Consider the following 16,244-nt stretch of genomic DNA (forward strand, 5'->3'; position numbering starts at 1 on the left):
CTGCTCAGGTTGTGGCCCGTTTCCACTAGAACTCATGATAACATCTGCTTATTACGAAGGTCAGGCTAGGTGACCTTGAACCTCATCATAAGGGAAAATAAAGAATTTTTTAAATGTTTATCTTTATACCCCAATCTATTTGGAATAACTGTTTCAAAACATTATAAATGAGGTTCTTTTGAAACACAGATGTAAAAAAATAAAACTTCAGGCCATGCACTATGATTCTCAGCCTGTGCAAGTTGGAGAAGCGATATCTTATCTCTAGGGTGCTTTATTGCTCTCAAATCTGAGACTGAAACCAATAACCAGTTTGAAACATAGTTGATCTTGGGGTAATGCTGAGCATTAGATAATTGGTTCCCAATAAATATTCACTCAGATCCCCATTCCCAACCCTGCCCATGAGCAGTGACCTTCAGGGAATCCTGAGAGGAGGGACTGTACCACTCAGCAGTCCCCCCTCTGACGCAGGTGAGTCTCTGAGCCTTTCACGTGGTCCTGAGGTTCTTGACTTCGTCTGTGAGTGTGACCTGCCCAGAGGAGAGCAGGGGCTCCATACAGAAGCACACAGGGATCAGGATGCGCTTTGGCCCAGAACGCACTGCACTGTGTTAGGAACCAGCCCTTGTTAGGCCCTTGTAGTCCATCTCAAGACAATGGAGCCCCTGCATCTTCCAGCTTGGCGAGCCTTAACCTCATCCTTGGTTTTGGCTCATTTCAACACAATTCAATCCAACGGAATTCGGTTAAATTCTGCACGTGGATGTTCGCAGCTTGGCAGAGACAGAGATCCCCTGACCAGCATCCACAGAGACTACCGAGTCCTGAGAAGCATCTTTGTAAATCCCCAAAGGAAGTTAAAACCCCGCCCCTGGTGGTTCTATCAACACGACTGCCTAGAACTCTTGTCCCCTTTCACCCGGCCGACCCTGCACATTGCTTGAGCACCATGGTCTGCCACCCCACCTTCGGGAAGGCTTCCGGAACCCCCTGGCTGGGCTCCACGCACGGCACTGACCCAACGCCTGTCTTTAAGCTCCCGCTTGACGGTACCTGTCCAGCTCCTGGAATGTGCCAGAGCTTCCTGAGGTTGGGAACTGGGTCTTACTCCCTTTTATATCACCCACAGCCAGCGTAAGCCCCGTGGAGCACTGGTTGTCACTCCATAAATGAAGGCAGGGAGGAATGAATGAGGAAAACAAAACCATCAATGATACACAGAGCCCACCAAGTAAACAGAGCCTCATCCGCCCAAGGACAGCCGCTGGCCACCAAATTAGCATTCCTGATGCAGACTTCGGACCTGTCACTCCATCCCCCCCACTCCCCTGCTTCAGTGTTGCTGACGGTGAGGAGGCACACGGGACCCGAGCAAACATTACTCCTCCTCTTCCCTGCTACGCAGTATTTTAAGGTAAACCGTTTGAGCTGTCCAGATGTGTCACATTCCTTCCACGACAGCTGGGTTAGAACGTCCCTGTACACAGACAGGCCTCCAGACTGGCTCATCGCCCCAGCCCTCAGCAGTCAAAGCTACAGGCACACGTACACATTTAGGGCGTTGGGGGCTTGGCATGGAGCCGGGTTCTTGAAGGTTGACGGGTGTTGTGTGGTCCTGGTTTACTTCAGAACCCTTCAGCAGAGGTCGTGAGCTGTAATCGGGGTGGCCCATTGGCATGCACAGTCTGGGAGTGGGCAGGATTTTACACGGGACTACCCAGGGTTCAAGGCTGCCTTTTACTGGCTATCATCCTCTCTCTGCATCACTTCCCCCACGTCTCTAGTCATATTCCTTGCCCTTCCTAAATAAGCTGTGCTTCTGGAAGCTTGTCCTGAGCTCTGCTTAGTGCTGAGCACACGGAAACCTGCCATCAGCGAAAGCTGTTGTAAAGAGCTGATAGGGTCACCTTGCTTGCAGGGACTCAGCAGGGTCATCTGGTGACAATGAACATCGTGGGTGCAGTGTAAGTTTCTCCACCAAGTTCCCAGCACCTTGAGACAATGACGGTCACTGATGCAAAACAGACTCCTGTGACAGGGACACCAGCCACCAGGCTGGGCCTCACCCTGCTCAACAAGAAGCCTTTGTGACTCAGAATAAACCTGGAGTGGCACTGCCTAGGCCTGTTTGTCCTCTCGAACGTTAAATCCCTGTGGGCGTTAGGGGACATTTAATCTGCCTGTCTTTCATTCATTTACACTTCAAGACATTGTCAGAAATGAGACAGGCAAAATGAGAAATGAAAGCTCTCAGTCCCAGAGCTTTCTAAGCCTTTTTTCTTAGAAATAGGACGGTCGATCTAGCCACACCTAATCATTGGACACCTCCAGAGATGCCCCCTGGAAGTTCAGGAGGCGTGGACTCTGAGGAGATGCCTCTCAGGTCAACCCAGGCACAAAGGTCAGGCAGAAACGGATGGGTGAGTGAGCCCCACACCGCCCTCCTTGCGGCTGCCTGCACAGCAGCCAGCTCGTCTCTGCAGCTCACACCTGGCCCCGGCTCTCCAGTCCCATTCACCCTTTCCTCTAACCTCCAATCAGGGACACCATGAATACCCTCAGGCTGCCCGATATCCCCATGACAGGACATCCTTGTTAAAGTTTTGACCGCACCCCAACCTGTACACATACACACAGAGCAGGAAATAACCCCCAAACTTCGAAAGTCCTTCGGGAGTCAGAGCCTCCCAGGGAGGCCAGACCAGGGCACATTCTTCCCTTCTTGGGCACACACCAAACACATGCTCCGTGTTAGGCAGCTCACTGTGGATTTATTGCCCGTGACCATGTCATGCGTCTTTCGTCAAGTGCCTGTCTTCACCCTGGGCTACCTCTCAGAGTAACGGGTACCACATGTTGAAGATCCGCCGTGTAAATGAGCTGCTTGATCTTATTTATCCCCAGAAGAAACCAAGTGGCTTGGAAGGCACTCACACTTACTCTGCGTTCTCTGTGCCAGCGTTTGTGCGCGACGTTGTCAACCCAAAAACTGAGAAGACGAGGTCTGGGTATGAAGTACAACGAAAGCAACGACAGGTCTTTAAAAGGCTGGTGTTGCCTCACATGGACACTGTGTTGGACGCTCTGTGAGTCCTTCACACATGCCACGTGCCAGAGCCCGGATAGGGACACGGCTACGAACATCACCTGGGAGCCAGACCTCCTGCTAGTCGGACCCCAGCGCTCCTACAGACGAGCTCTGGGACCTTGGGAAGACCTCCCTCCTGTGTGCCTCCGTTTCTTCAGCTGTAAAATGGGGACCGGGGCAATCACAGCACCTCCCTGAAGCGCTGTGCTGAGCATTTGCGAGTTAGTAATACAGGGGAGGCCTGAGGGCGGTGCCTGACTCTCAGTGAGCACCGTGTGAGCCGTCTCTGTTGTTACTGCTGTCCTCGTTACCGTCTCCCTGCGTCCTCACACAGCGCTGTGAGATGCAGACCACCATTACCCCATCTTTACAGGTGAGCGATGGGGCCCCCGTCAGCTCGCTCAAGGTCACATGCGAGTGTCCAAAGCTAGTGCTCAACAGCACGAGCAGGTGCTCCTCTGGGCTAGTGAGGGACACAGACAGGCAAGGCCCAGCCTCACTGCCCTGGCCACTGACCTCCCCGACAGAACAACATGCGGAGCAGGCGGGAAGCTCCGCGAGGTGGTCTGGGAGGGCTCCTGGAGGCAGTGACTGTGAGACCCTGGATCCCACCATGAGGACCCTGAAAGCTGCAGTCTTCGAAAGCCCTTTGGGAGGAAGGAGGTCAGGGGTCTCTCCCAGCCCTCTGAGGGCTCTGCAAAGACTGTCCCTCGACTCCACTCCAGCCAGTCCCCTCCAGTCAGGTTGACACCTGCACCAGTGCTTACCCTCCACCGCTCAGAGGTGGAGCCACAGCATCACATTCTGGGCCTAGGTGCTGGCAGGCAAGCAGCGCAGAGAGGAGGCGAGATGAAGCCAGGTCGCCCCCCAACCTCACACGGGAACCAGAATAGGCGAGTGGGCAGCTGGACCCTGTTCTCACCATAAACTCAGACTCCTCGGGATGGAAGGAAATTCCCAGGCCCCTAGTCAGCACTTCTCACACTGATCAGGTGTAGCCTTACCCAGACAGCTTGTTAGAACCGGTTCCTAGGGCTCTGGGGTGGGGCCTGGGAGTCTGCATTTCTGATGCGCCCCTGGGGACGCTGCACCTGCCAGTCCTGGCCGTACCGAGTAGCTCTGTGTGGTCGACTGCAGCTCAGGACAGAGCAGGGCCCACATTTCCTGCTCGGGGATCTGCTGAGAGAGGCCAGCTTTGGCTCGGGAGCCAAGCCCGGAGGTCTGACTGCCCCCGGGGCCTCAGTGCTGACACCCTCCCAGCCCGTAAAATGAGGGGGCAGGCAAGTGATCTCAGAGGTGACTTCTAGCTCTAGTGCTAAGATTGGGGAAAAGGCTGGAAGAGCCTCAGGAAGGAAGAGGGGGAAGAGCAAGCTCAAAGGTTCTTGTGTTGACTGAGCCTGCGTAGCAGGGCCCACGGTCCCTGCAACCCCTGTGATTAGAATGGACAGTGCATTGTCACCAGAGTGGTGTAAAGTGCCCTGGGTGGTGGCTTGGGGATGGACGGCATTTTGCCATCACACATTTTTCACAGACTATACAGTTCCGGCCACTAAAGGGCAAGTGTATTCCCCCTGCCTGGACTTTCAGTCAGGCCACATGCTCTGCCATCCGATCCAAGCCCAACCCTCAGGGGCCTGGCGTGTCTTTTCTGGCCCTCTGCTGACACCGCCATCCACAGGAGAATGTGCTCATGCTGAAGAAGGATGGGAGACCGGGGCCAGAGCAGGGCCAGGCCCCCCCAGCCCCGTCCCGACCAGCCATCGGCCCCCAGGTGCTTGAGCGAGCCGGGCTGAGGTCAGCAGTGCCACCCAGGGAAGGCAGCCTCCCTCCGGCCAACAGGCGGCCTGGAGAGCCAGCCACCTCGGGGCTCCCCGTGCAATGCTGCCGAGATGCCGTGGGCGCGTTTCTGCAGCATCGGTGGCACGACTTCTCTGCAGAGTACAAACTGCTCAGGGTGTGGGGACGGCTCCGAGGGAAGCAGCACAACACCTTGCCGGAGAGGAAAACTAGCTCTGAGGGACCATGAGCAGAAGGCAGGGACTTACTCTTGAACTCCTGGCCTCCCAGACGCAATGTCACCTGGCGGCTCCCCTGGTCGTATGTCACACCAGGACACGTGGCATTCACCTTGGCCTCGGAGGGGTCCCTCCAGTCTCTGATGTTGCAAAGCAGGACATCGGGGGAGCTCAGCAGCCCACAAATGATGGGACCTGCAGGGTCACAAGGGGGAGGAGAGGTTGATGTGACAGGAACAAACAGAGTCCCTGCAGAGACTGACCTTGGTGCCCCGAGAGGCCTGTAGGCTAGGGACAGGAGACAGCTTCTCGGGAGTAGACAGGGACCAGGGCTAGGGAGCCTGGTTTTAAGCTGGACCGTTCTTCCCTGAGAGTCATGCCGCTATCTTCCTGGCAAATTCCCAAGGGAAGGACAGCCACCACGGCTGCTGACCCTTCCCTCCCTCATCAGAGCCCTCCTTCATGGTGACGACAGCATCTTGTGGGCCACCGGGCGTCTTTCAGCCAGAGCCTGCTGTCCCTGTTTCCTACCCCCACCCAATAGCGATCTTTCTGAGCCTTCAAGGAGCTGAATGGCAGCATGTCTCCCTCTCTCCATCCCCCGCCCCCCAACACACACACAGAGACACACAGAGGAAATCAGCCTCAAAGGGACTCAGAAAGGAGTATTTAGATTCAAAGTCAGGAACTACCACAAATGCAGAGCTGTGCACCACGAGCATAAGCTCCCCTTGTGGGAAGCGAGCTCCTTGTCCCTGGAGGCATCCAAGCAGAGCCCACGTGCCCACCTGCCTGGGACGTACAGAGAGAAACCCACAACGGGGGACGGGGGGCACTGGACTGTTTTCTCTCGAATGTGTCTTCTCACTCTGCGTTTTCAAAACCTGCCCTAAAAGGACGGCTTTACTTGGTATTAGCAGGGCCATCCCCCAGTCTGGCTGAATTCGTAATGACTTTAGTCACATCTCTGCAATACGCCAGTTACTGTGTACGTGCTTTAAATGTATCAATCCCTTTAATTCTTATTGATATTCTTATTTCCATTTTTTCCTGATGGAAAAAATAAGTCTCATATAAGTTCATTGCCCAACTTTACATAGACCTAGAAATTAAATAATTTATTTATCTATTCGAATGCATAATCTTCTTAGGTGATTCAATTGTTCATATTCTCCTAAAAAAAAAATATATATATATATATACACACACACACACACACATATACACACCACCCCACAAGCCCTAGTCCCTTCCTGTCCTGGTTTATGTCCAAACCCAGATGCAGCTTCAAACCCATCTCTCACCAACATTCTCCCAGAGCACAAGACTCATGCACACCTGGCTGGCGGATAGACATGTCTGTCTGCCTCCCACTGGCCACCACTCCCCTGCAGTCTTTTAAAACTCAGCAGCAGCAGTATCTCTATGTAGAAAAACCTACCTTAGAGCTCCTCTCATGTGGTGGTTCTCCGGCCAGGGCACTTAGACTGATACATAAGGAACACAGGGGGAGTTTTAGAAACGCTTGTTCTTTGGCCCCAACCACGGAGTTCCTGATACGTCGTGGTAGTGGGGGGGGGGGCGGGGAGGTGGGCCCTGGGGCATTGGTGTTTGTAAATGGCACCACAGACAGATGATTCTGGTACACAGACAGATCCCAGATCCCCTGACCTGGAGAGACCACTTCTCAGATGAGGAAACGGAGGCAGGGAAGGCAGGGTGGTCTGGCTGGTGATGAGAATGGGGATGGCCAGCCGGCAGTGGTGCGTCTGCCAGGCCCAGGCAGGGGGCAGTCAGAGCCCACCCAGGGCCCAGACGACGTCTGAGCACCTGGCCAGCCCCTGTCCCCAGCCTGGGGAGACTCATGGAGTCAAACGAGCGGAGGGTGTACTGTCCTTCTGCTCCCAGACCTCGAGAGAGAAGCCCATGCCGCCTTCTTCTCTAGGTGTGAGAGTATCGATGAGAACTCCGTGTGTCTGAGAGGTGGGGCCAGCTAGACAGCAGAAGCCACTTTGCTGATCACATTGCCAGCTACCGTCACACTCCCATGGCCTGTGACCCTGGGACCACAGGAGTCCCTCTGAACCCTACTTCTAAGTAGTTTTGACTGAAACGTAGGTCTGGAAGCATCATGAATGTTCTTAATAACTACCAGTAGAAATTAAGCCATTTAGGGGTTGGAGGTAGGAAGAGGCTGGGGGAATTGGAAAGGAGAGGGGAGGAGGGGGATCCACCTGAAAGTTAAATGGCTTCCCAGACAGCAGGGAAAGGATGGAGCAGGAGCCTGCCCCCGGTCATCAGCAGATCCAGCCAAAGCTTTATAGTTAGTTAGAACACCAAATCCGCCCACTGGACGGGACTGGGAAAAGCATCTGCCTGATGCTTTATGTCTGTCTTGAAGAGAGCTTAACTTGCAGCACAGTGAGCTGGCCATTCCGCTCCCCAGAACCCACAGGTCACCCATGACGCTTGCCGGGAAAAGCGATCAGGCCGCCAGCCAGAAACGGCATGGAAAAATGGGTTCTGTGGGCGTACTGCTCTGTGGAACAAAATACCTCTTCCACACACGATCCTAAGGAAAATGAGGTCAGCCTTTCCACCTTGAAAAATCATACGGTCTGGTGAGTAATCAAGCCTCTGGGGAGACCTGTGTCTGCAGAAAAGACATTTAGCTCGAAGGAGGCAGGAGGCTCCCTGGATCTGAAGTGCAGTGTCTCTAAATACATGTATACATACAGATCCATGTGCACATGCATGCATGCTATATACATGTGTGAGTGTCCGTGTGCATGTGTGCATGTGCATGGATCATCCATCTGTCCTCTGCTTATCTAAATACCAGCATGATGCACACCATATAATCACAGAGCACTAAACCTACAAGGAATGTTAGGACGCCACTTACCCCAACCCAGCTTCCCGCCCTACCACACCAATGCAGCATCCTCATTTCAGCCGCCACTGATTGCTGAGAGCTAAACTCAGCACTTTTCAGTCACTACCTCGGGGCCAGGGATGAATGGCTATTTCATCCTGCCAGAAGTTATAATCCACCGGGGAAATGGGCAGGTGAGCTTGGATACCAAGAGAAGAGACAGAACACTATGTCAGGAGGAGAAAGCGTGAGAAGGACTTAGAATTGTACAGAGTGATATCAAGGGTGGGAAATCTAGCACTGGGGTTGGGAGCAATTAAAATAGTGACACAACTGGCTAATAATAATAATAATAATACAGTCCAGATTCCAGACAGCAGCGGTGGGGATGAACTTAATTTCCATACCCAATATAGTAAGAAAGCACCAGCAAGAAATGGGAGCGACAAACCAGTGCAGGGGAAGGAAGGGCGGAGGGGGATTCAGCATGATTCCCAGATTCTTGGCTGGTGTGCTTCTCCCCGAGATGAGATTTGTAACAGAAGCAGCTCTTTTAGGGTGAAAGCTATCCATCCCTACAGAGACATCTGGACTCTGAGATGCTGGCAAGACATCCAAGGGATCTGCGTAGACAGCAGACGAGTGTGGGCACCTGGACCTCTGCGGGGACCCAGGAGGAGCGAAGGCAGAGCCAGCTGACAGTTAAGCTCAAAGGAGCGTGCTCAGGATGCTGCACAAGGCGGAGGGGCCTGAGTAAGAGAAGGGTGTCGGGAAAGTCAGGAAAGGCAAGTATAAAGAGCTGGGAAGTGGTCGGTAGTATCAACAGCTAGAGACAACCAGGCCAAGGAGAATGGGGAGATGGGGCTGTAACTGGGCAGGAGCTACGGTAGAAAAGGGGAGAGACAGAACCAGAGTTGGAGGGAAGACCCAAGGTCAAGAGCTCTGTGGTGTTGTGCTCCTTTCAGCTTTTAAGGAGGCTGAGAGTCTAGGAACCTTGGGCACGCAGTGTGGGGGCTGGTGAAGGGCGGTGGCTAAGGACAGGCAGGGTGGAGAACGGGACTGACAGAAGAGGAAATGGGCTCTCTAGCACCCACAAAGCGGGGTCTGCTCTCTCAGGAAGAATGCTATGCAGATGATGGAGTTTATCACAGGTGCTATAGACGGTAGGTGCTTTACAAATGTTTGCTTACTGAGAAGCCCAATGTCATGGTTAACATTTTCCCAAAAACATGGAGTCTCCCTGCCTCTCTCTCAGCTCACATGAAGGCCTACCCTGGACCAGACTGTCTCTCTTCTCTCGCCATCTAAACACTACCCAACCCACAAAAAATATCCCACGTGTCTCCTCTTCCAGGAAGCTTTCCCTGACTACCAAGTCCCGTTGGTATCTCCCTTCCCTGAACTCCAAGGCTCCCATGGTCTCAACACTCCTGCTGCCTCATTAATGCAACCTGGTGCACAGCAGTACACAGTGCATGCTTCCTGGATGGCAGCACAAACAAGTGAGCGAAGGTCATGGTCCTTTCATGGCACCCCCACCTCCCCAACCAGGCTCTAAGCTCCTTTGTATATTTCCAACACCGAGCACATGGGACTTCACATATATGGTGGTCACTGGAAGTGAGGTCATGGAAAGACACATAAGGCTACTTCGAATTGTTTTTAATCCTCAGAATTCTCCACAAGCTGAGTGCAGCAGCCCCAGAGGTGGTGTAGTGGCATCCCTCTCACACTAAATCCATAGCACACCAGAGGCCAAGCCCATTTGGGGCCCATTGTCTTGTAACAATAGTGTAGCAGGAACAATCGTTATCTATGTTACCATCTGTCATTATCTGCATTTCATGGGCAAGCGAACTGTAACTTAGTTTGAGCAGCTTGTCCAATGGTGCACAGCCAGAAAGTGACAGAGTGGCAGCCGGAACCCAGGTCTGACTGTCTCCAGACTGCCTTCTCTACCACTAGTCTGCACAGCCAAGAATACGGATTTATTTCTATAAGCAGAAGTCCATCCCCACTACTGAGAGACGGCAGAAAATTCCAGTCCTAGTGATCACAGAAACTGGCATTCTGTGGGCACTCAGTGGACAGTCATGGAATGAGTGGTTCTGGATGTTGGGAGTGAATGGCTAACATTTTTGGATGGGCGTGGCCAGTCCAGGCTCCAGAGCTGGCAGTGAGGTGCGGTCGAAGACGCACCAGGGCTTGGATCTCGGCTCTGTCGCTTCGCAAGCCCTGTGTCTCGGAGCAAATGGTTTAAATTCTGAGCCTCAGCTGCTCGTTTTGTAAAATGGAGCTCGTAATACCTCCTCTGAAGACATCAATAAGAAAAAAAAAACAATATTACAACATAAAGCAGCCAGCAAGGCATGTGCCATGTTGAGAGAGGCACCATGTGTCCCTGACTTTGTGTATGTGAAAATCCCCTCCTACATGGATGCGGTCACCTCATGCCCACGAAGTCTCCCTGTTGTACACCCTGGCTTCTGTGACCCCATGTTTCCCATCCCGTGTCATCTACGTCACCTCCATGGACTTGTGTGAGGATGAAGCCGTCACAGCATGCATCACGGTCACATGCAAGAAGGCAGAAGAGATGAACCTCCATCAGATTGGTCCCTGGGGCTGTGAACACGGTGGAGCTGTACATTCCGGAGAGCGTGTTCTGGAAACCAGTTGGTTCGAAGATTTTCTGACTCCTTGTGGTGAATTCTTGGCCTGGGGAAAAGGCAGAAAAAATTTTTTTAAAGATCTCAAGACAATGCAGAGTTCTCTGTGCCATGAAACTTGGGGACATGTCTGTGCAGGTGGAGCATGGAGCCAGCAGACCAGGACCAACGCCCATGACCCCTGTGGAGGGCCTAAAGGTGAGGTGTGGAGAGCTGGCATTTGTACTGTTTTTAGGATGACCAGCCAACATTGAGCTCCAACTATACACACAGACACCATGCCACGTGCCTCACCTGCAGGACCTCATGGCGCTTCACGGCCCTGAGAGTTACATCCAAACTGCTCTGCGATTGCGTGTTTCAGTAACGCAGCTTCTCAAACACCTGTTGTGCAGGGAGCTGGGCCGCTGAACGCTGAAGTCATGCTGGCTGATCATGCTGATGATCAGCATGCCACTGCCTTGTGCCAGCAACCAACGGGCGAACTCAGGGGCAGCAAATGCAGAGAAACGGCGCCTCGACATGATGCGCCTCAGCCTGCGTTCTTCCTGTCACCTCAGACTGGCCACTGGCTCTGTCTCCAGTGTGACAACTGTGATTTCCCCTTTTCTGTGTGCCTCTGGCCCTCGGCCCCGTAACTCAGGTGTCCCAACCCTTCCCTGCGCCTGCCCCCACCAAACTGCCTGCCTTTACATTTCCTGAGATGGGTTCAGTATGTCTCCTTTTAAACTGTAGATTTTTCATTTTAAATGGAACTGTTTCTGTTTTTCAGCCCTCTGGTTACAAATGTCACGTCTTAGGTTCTGCCTGTCTCTGTCCCAACTCTACTTCCCAGTTACCCTGTTATTTTCAGAGCACCATTTCGCAAATGTGAGATGATACATCACACTGTAGCCAAAACTTCTGTCCTGCTATTACACCCTTTGTGCATTTGAGGGAAGAGCGCCTCACCCAGCTAACAGTCTGGCCTCTGTCCACCCACTGGTGGGCTCATCACCACCCTGGCCTCCCACCACCCAGCATTCACCGGCTCTTAACTGCCTCACACACCTGGAGCCAGCAGAGCCTACAGAATGAGGCCCAAGCGCACAAGCTGCAGCACGAGGCAGAACTGAGTGTGAACTCTAAAGCCCCCCAGGCTACCAAGATCCTAATTCCTGAGAGCCTCCGCTTACCCATCTGCACAAGGGGGGTGACCACACGTAATCCTCATGGATGTTGAGCGGATGAAAAGGTGGGCCGTACACAAAAGGCTGAGCCACGAGCCCGGCCCTTAGTGGGTGCCCAGCAGCTATCTTGCAGGTGTCCAAAGGGCCGGTGTCTCCTCCCTGCACGCCTGACTCACTGCTCCCTTCTCCCTGACTAGCCAGCAAAGCCCGCGCCCATCCTTTGCCAAAGCCCAGTCAAACCTAAAGGGTCCCTCCCTTTAAGTCATGCCCTGAGGTCCTAGTTCCATCTGATGCTCCCTCTTTGTGGACCTGCTCTGTGAAAGAGGGGATGGGGCTACCCAGTCTCCAAGGATCCTTGGAGCACTGTCTTCATCTGATCCTGAAAGATCGCAGCCACTCCTCCACGGTCAAGGCTGCAGACTTGAAGGGCGTGCAGACAGAGGATGGTCTGGTTCCAAACACCAAATCGAGCCGTCTTGCCCTCTAAGTCAGTGGCCCCCAACCTTTCCAGCACTAGGGACCCGTTTAGTGGAGGACAATTTTTCCACGGACCAGGGTCAGGGGGATGGTTTTGGGATGACCCAAGCGCATTACATTCAGGCCCCCTCCTGCTGTGCGGCCCGGTTCCTAGCAGCCTGCGCCAGTACCAGTCCATGGCCCAGAGGTTGGGGACCTCTGCTCTAGGCCACATAAGCTCAGGCATGTGTATGAATGTGCTTGTCTACCTACCCAGCTGCCGTAGACTGTGCTGGGGACATGCAAAAAATGTGTCCTTTCCCCCTCGGCTGTGACATTTATTCCCATTGTACAGAAAGACGAATTTAAAAGTCATCCCTGATCAGAGCGCGTCTGACCCCAGATCCAGTTTACTCTAACCCCCTTCTCTTCCCGCTACCCCACAGTCCAGGATGCCTGGGTGTCCACATTTTCTGCTTAAAAAAGATAAAATTTTTAAAAAGCCAAAGGCAAAAATAAAAAGAAACAAACAAACAAACAGTCCTGCCCTTGATTAGTTTGGCAGCAAGGAAGCTTCACAGTTTCCTTTGCAATTTCCCCCACAGTGTAAACTTTCAGGGGAGGAGAAGGGGGGAAAATAGCAAATGCTCAAAAAGAAATATAATTGCATTTTTTTTTTAAATGTGATAAAAGGCCAAGGTATAGTTTGAAAAGAAAATTGAGAGGGGCTACTTACTGTATTTGTTTTCCTTTTTAGAAAATTGTCTAAGCTTTGCTGTTTTTAAAGTGGAATAAACACCGGGCAGGAGTCCCAGGAACCCTGGCTGCAGATCAGAGAGCCTGGGCTCCGCTGCCCCAGGGGAGCCGCCTCTGATACAGGGCGAGGCAGTAGGTGGAAGAAGGACTAGAGACAAAAACACAAACGCTGGTCCTGCTGAGGGCTGAGGTCAGACGAGGCTGTGGGCCTGGGCGGCGTCACCGTTCCACTTGCTACAAGCCGTTTGCGGCACAAGTCTGAAGCTGCTGGGAGCCAGGCCTCCTGCCCTGAGTTACAGACCTAAGAGAATGACATCCTGCCACCTCTCATCTCAGCCCCCAAGTCCCTGTTCAGACCCCCTTGGTTGTCTTCCAGTCCCCAGCCTTAGCCCTGGGACATCAGGAAACTTTCCAGCAAGAATGAAACAAATGTAGAAATCTCCTGCACCTCCTATTTCCATGTGCCAAACACTGTCCCAAAAGCCTCACACGGGTCCTCTCATGACTAGTGACACCTATTTTACTAGAGAGGAAACACAAAAGCCTAGAAAGTCCGGGAACATGGCCCCAGATGGCAGATCACACAGCTGGTGTGTGGCAGAGCCGGGACAACCCAGGCAGGCGGCTCCAGCGTCCTCACCCTGACCACGTGAAGGGCGGCCCGGGGTGCAGGGACTAGGGGTGGCTTCACGGCTTGCAGGGCAGTGCCAGCTGTGGCCCAGGGCTCAGACCCCTGCATCGCAGGCACTCTCCTGGCCTGACGGGCAGGATGCAGGAGGCTGGAGGCCAGCAGGACAGGGCACAGGCTGCGGGACTCCAGGAGAGGCTCGCTGCGTCTGCCACTCGGGCTCTGACACCCGGAAGTGTTGCCCTGCCCGCCCCTCCTGAGCTGTGCCGGGGAATTCAGACACACAGGTTCAAACCTGGCTCCCAATTTACCAGCGGTGTGCCCTTGGGCAACTTGCAATCTCTCTACGCCTCAGTTCCCCATCGGTAAAATGAGGATTACGATCCTCTTTAGGCCTTCCTCCAGAAATTTCTGCCAGGGAGGAATGAAAAAGTGTATGGGCAAGGGAGCCGTGAACTACTGAACACGGAACGCCCTGGCTGCTGAGAGTGTGGCCCAGGCCCCAGCCACTCTGGCATCCCTGAGAGGTCGTCAAGGGCAGGATCCTGGCCCTGCCCTGAGGCATCGACACGGGCAGCACTCATGCATACGCATCTGGGGGAGGTCCGGAGCAACTCTGGGTGAGGACAGAGGAAGGGCTGGGAGGTTTGGACGGGTTGTGGGAGGGTCCCACCAGGTCCCACCCCCGGGGGTTGTGGGGAGGGTCCCACCACTTCCTGGGGGTGGAGACGAAAGGTCAGGAGAGCAGAGCTCCGTGGGCAGCCTCCTGGGGTTGTGCGGGGAACACGGTCTGGACTCTGCTGGGTGCCGCCCGTGCCTTTGCTCCCACTCTGCACTGTAGTGTCTCCCGGAGGAATGGCCCTCCCCACCCCCGTGAGAGGCTCAAATGTGAGGGCACAGATGCAAATGGCATGAAGGGTCCTTAGCGGTTGGCTGTCTGAGGAGGAGAGCAGAGACGAGTCTCCCTAGGAGCAGAGGAGCGAAGGGAGGGAAGCGGGCTGCGTGTGTGTGCAGGGGTGTGGGGGCGGACTGGCTCCTCCTGGACGCACCCGCTGGGAGGCAGCTCCTAACGTCAGCCAGGTAAAGCTGCTGAGTCCAGAGCCGCCCGTTTCCGCCCACTTACCCTTTTTCAGATACACAGCCAGCGAGTCCTGATCCCCGCTCCTCACTTTCACCTGGCAGCTGAGACCACCGAAGCCCGCGGCCTGCGAGTTCCCCAGCGCGTCTTCATGCTGGAGGTGCGAAGAGCCTGCGTTATCATATCCCGTGACAGCTAATTCAACAGACATTTATCGACCCTAACCACAGCGAGGCCCTGGGCTTACGAAAATAGCAGAGGAAAGATCCCTACTCAGGATTTCCTCCCGGTCTACTGGAGCACACGGACAGTGAGCCGGCCATTCCAGCCCCAAGTCCCGAGTGTCAGCTGCAAAGACACACGCCACTCGAGAGAGGGTGATGACAGAGGAGGGACAGAAACATTCTATCGAGAACAGGAAGCTGGGCGAGTGCTGACACTTAGGGGCTCACCCCCACCTGTGTGCCTCCCGGATGTCGCTCATGAAAACACACTCACACGTCAGCACAGGTACAGGGCTAAGGGCATGCAAGGTACTCCTGTTGATGATGTTGCAAAACTGCTAACCTATGTCCTTAACGAATGTAAGCCAAATTATGCACGTCCACAGAAGGGACTGGTATGTGCCGTTAAAAAGAACAAGGTTAATTATTAAGACTCGGAGAGAAAAATACGTGTTGTAAAATGTTAGCATGTAAACGAACAAAAAAAGATGCTTCTAACGCACAGAAATTTCCTGGATGGGTCCATAAGGAGCTGGAGAGCAAAATGCAGGTTTGTGAGTGTCGGGGGTCAGGGGTTAGGAGGCAGGAGAGTGGCTTTGCTGCACGCCCGCCTGCCCTAATTCTCAGGAACAATGGAATCACCGATATTCTACCAGTTTTGACTCACAGAAGCAGCCATTTCACGTGGTTCCAACTAAAATGTAGCTGCTTTCTGGTCAAGCCACAGTCACACCTGCACATAGGAAGGAGTGCCTGCCGGGGGCTGGGGCTCTGCACCACAGCCAGGAGCACCCAGTGCCCAGCACCCATGAGTAGGCTGGTGGGAGCAGAAGGGGCCACCTGTCCTCGACATTCTCTCCTGACTCCCGTGTCAGGAGGCAACACTGCTCAGGGGAACGCCCCTCGCATCTGTGTCACTGTGAGCGTCTGAGCCATCGCAGGTCTACTGCTGGTTCAATTTTCCAGTCTCATCACTTTGAAGAAATGGAGGTAACATGGGGTCCGCTATGGACGATCTCATTCCTTCGCCTAGTCAGCCTGGTGGGGATTCGATCAGAGTGCGTCCAACAGGTAGATGAGAGGCAGACGTGCCACGTGGTGGCCATGACTCACCTGACCAGAAGCCGTGCAGGCGATGTTGTCACTCGTCCAAGCGTAGAAGTCACACGAGACATCTGGTCCCACCATGGACACCGTGAGGAAGCTACAGGACTCATCCGAGGCACAGTCTGCAAGCACCACAGGACTGTCACCCATCTGTCCCCCTGGGTGATGCTGAGGAC

The 16,244-nt window shown here is 53.8% G+C and overlaps 1 protein-coding gene across 1 annotated transcript in view; it reads right to left on the reverse strand.

Moving 5' to 3' along the window:
• The window catches only part of TG (thyroglobulin), a 201,722-nt gene that overhangs the window by 143,176 nt on the left and 42,302 nt on the right, over positions 1-16,244 (reverse strand). Inside the window, exons 21-24 of the mRNA XM_024572159.4 lie at positions 16,075-16,190; positions 14,783-14,891; positions 10,508-10,699; positions 5,137-5,301 (exon numbers count right to left, since the gene is read on the reverse strand). Of these exons, the coding sequence (XP_024427927.3) occupies positions 5,137-5,301; positions 10,508-10,699; positions 14,783-14,891; positions 16,075-16,190 (582 nt within the window). The remainder of the gene's footprint in view (positions 1-5,136; positions 5,302-10,507; positions 10,700-14,782; positions 14,892-16,074; positions 16,191-16,244) is intronic.

Source organism: Desmodus rotundus, chromosome 8 (genome assembly GCF_022682495.2).
Source record: "Desmodus rotundus isolate HL8 chromosome 8, HLdesRot8A.1, whole genome shotgun sequence".
Taxonomy (NCBI): domain Eukaryota; kingdom Metazoa; phylum Chordata; class Mammalia; order Chiroptera; family Phyllostomidae; genus Desmodus; species Desmodus rotundus.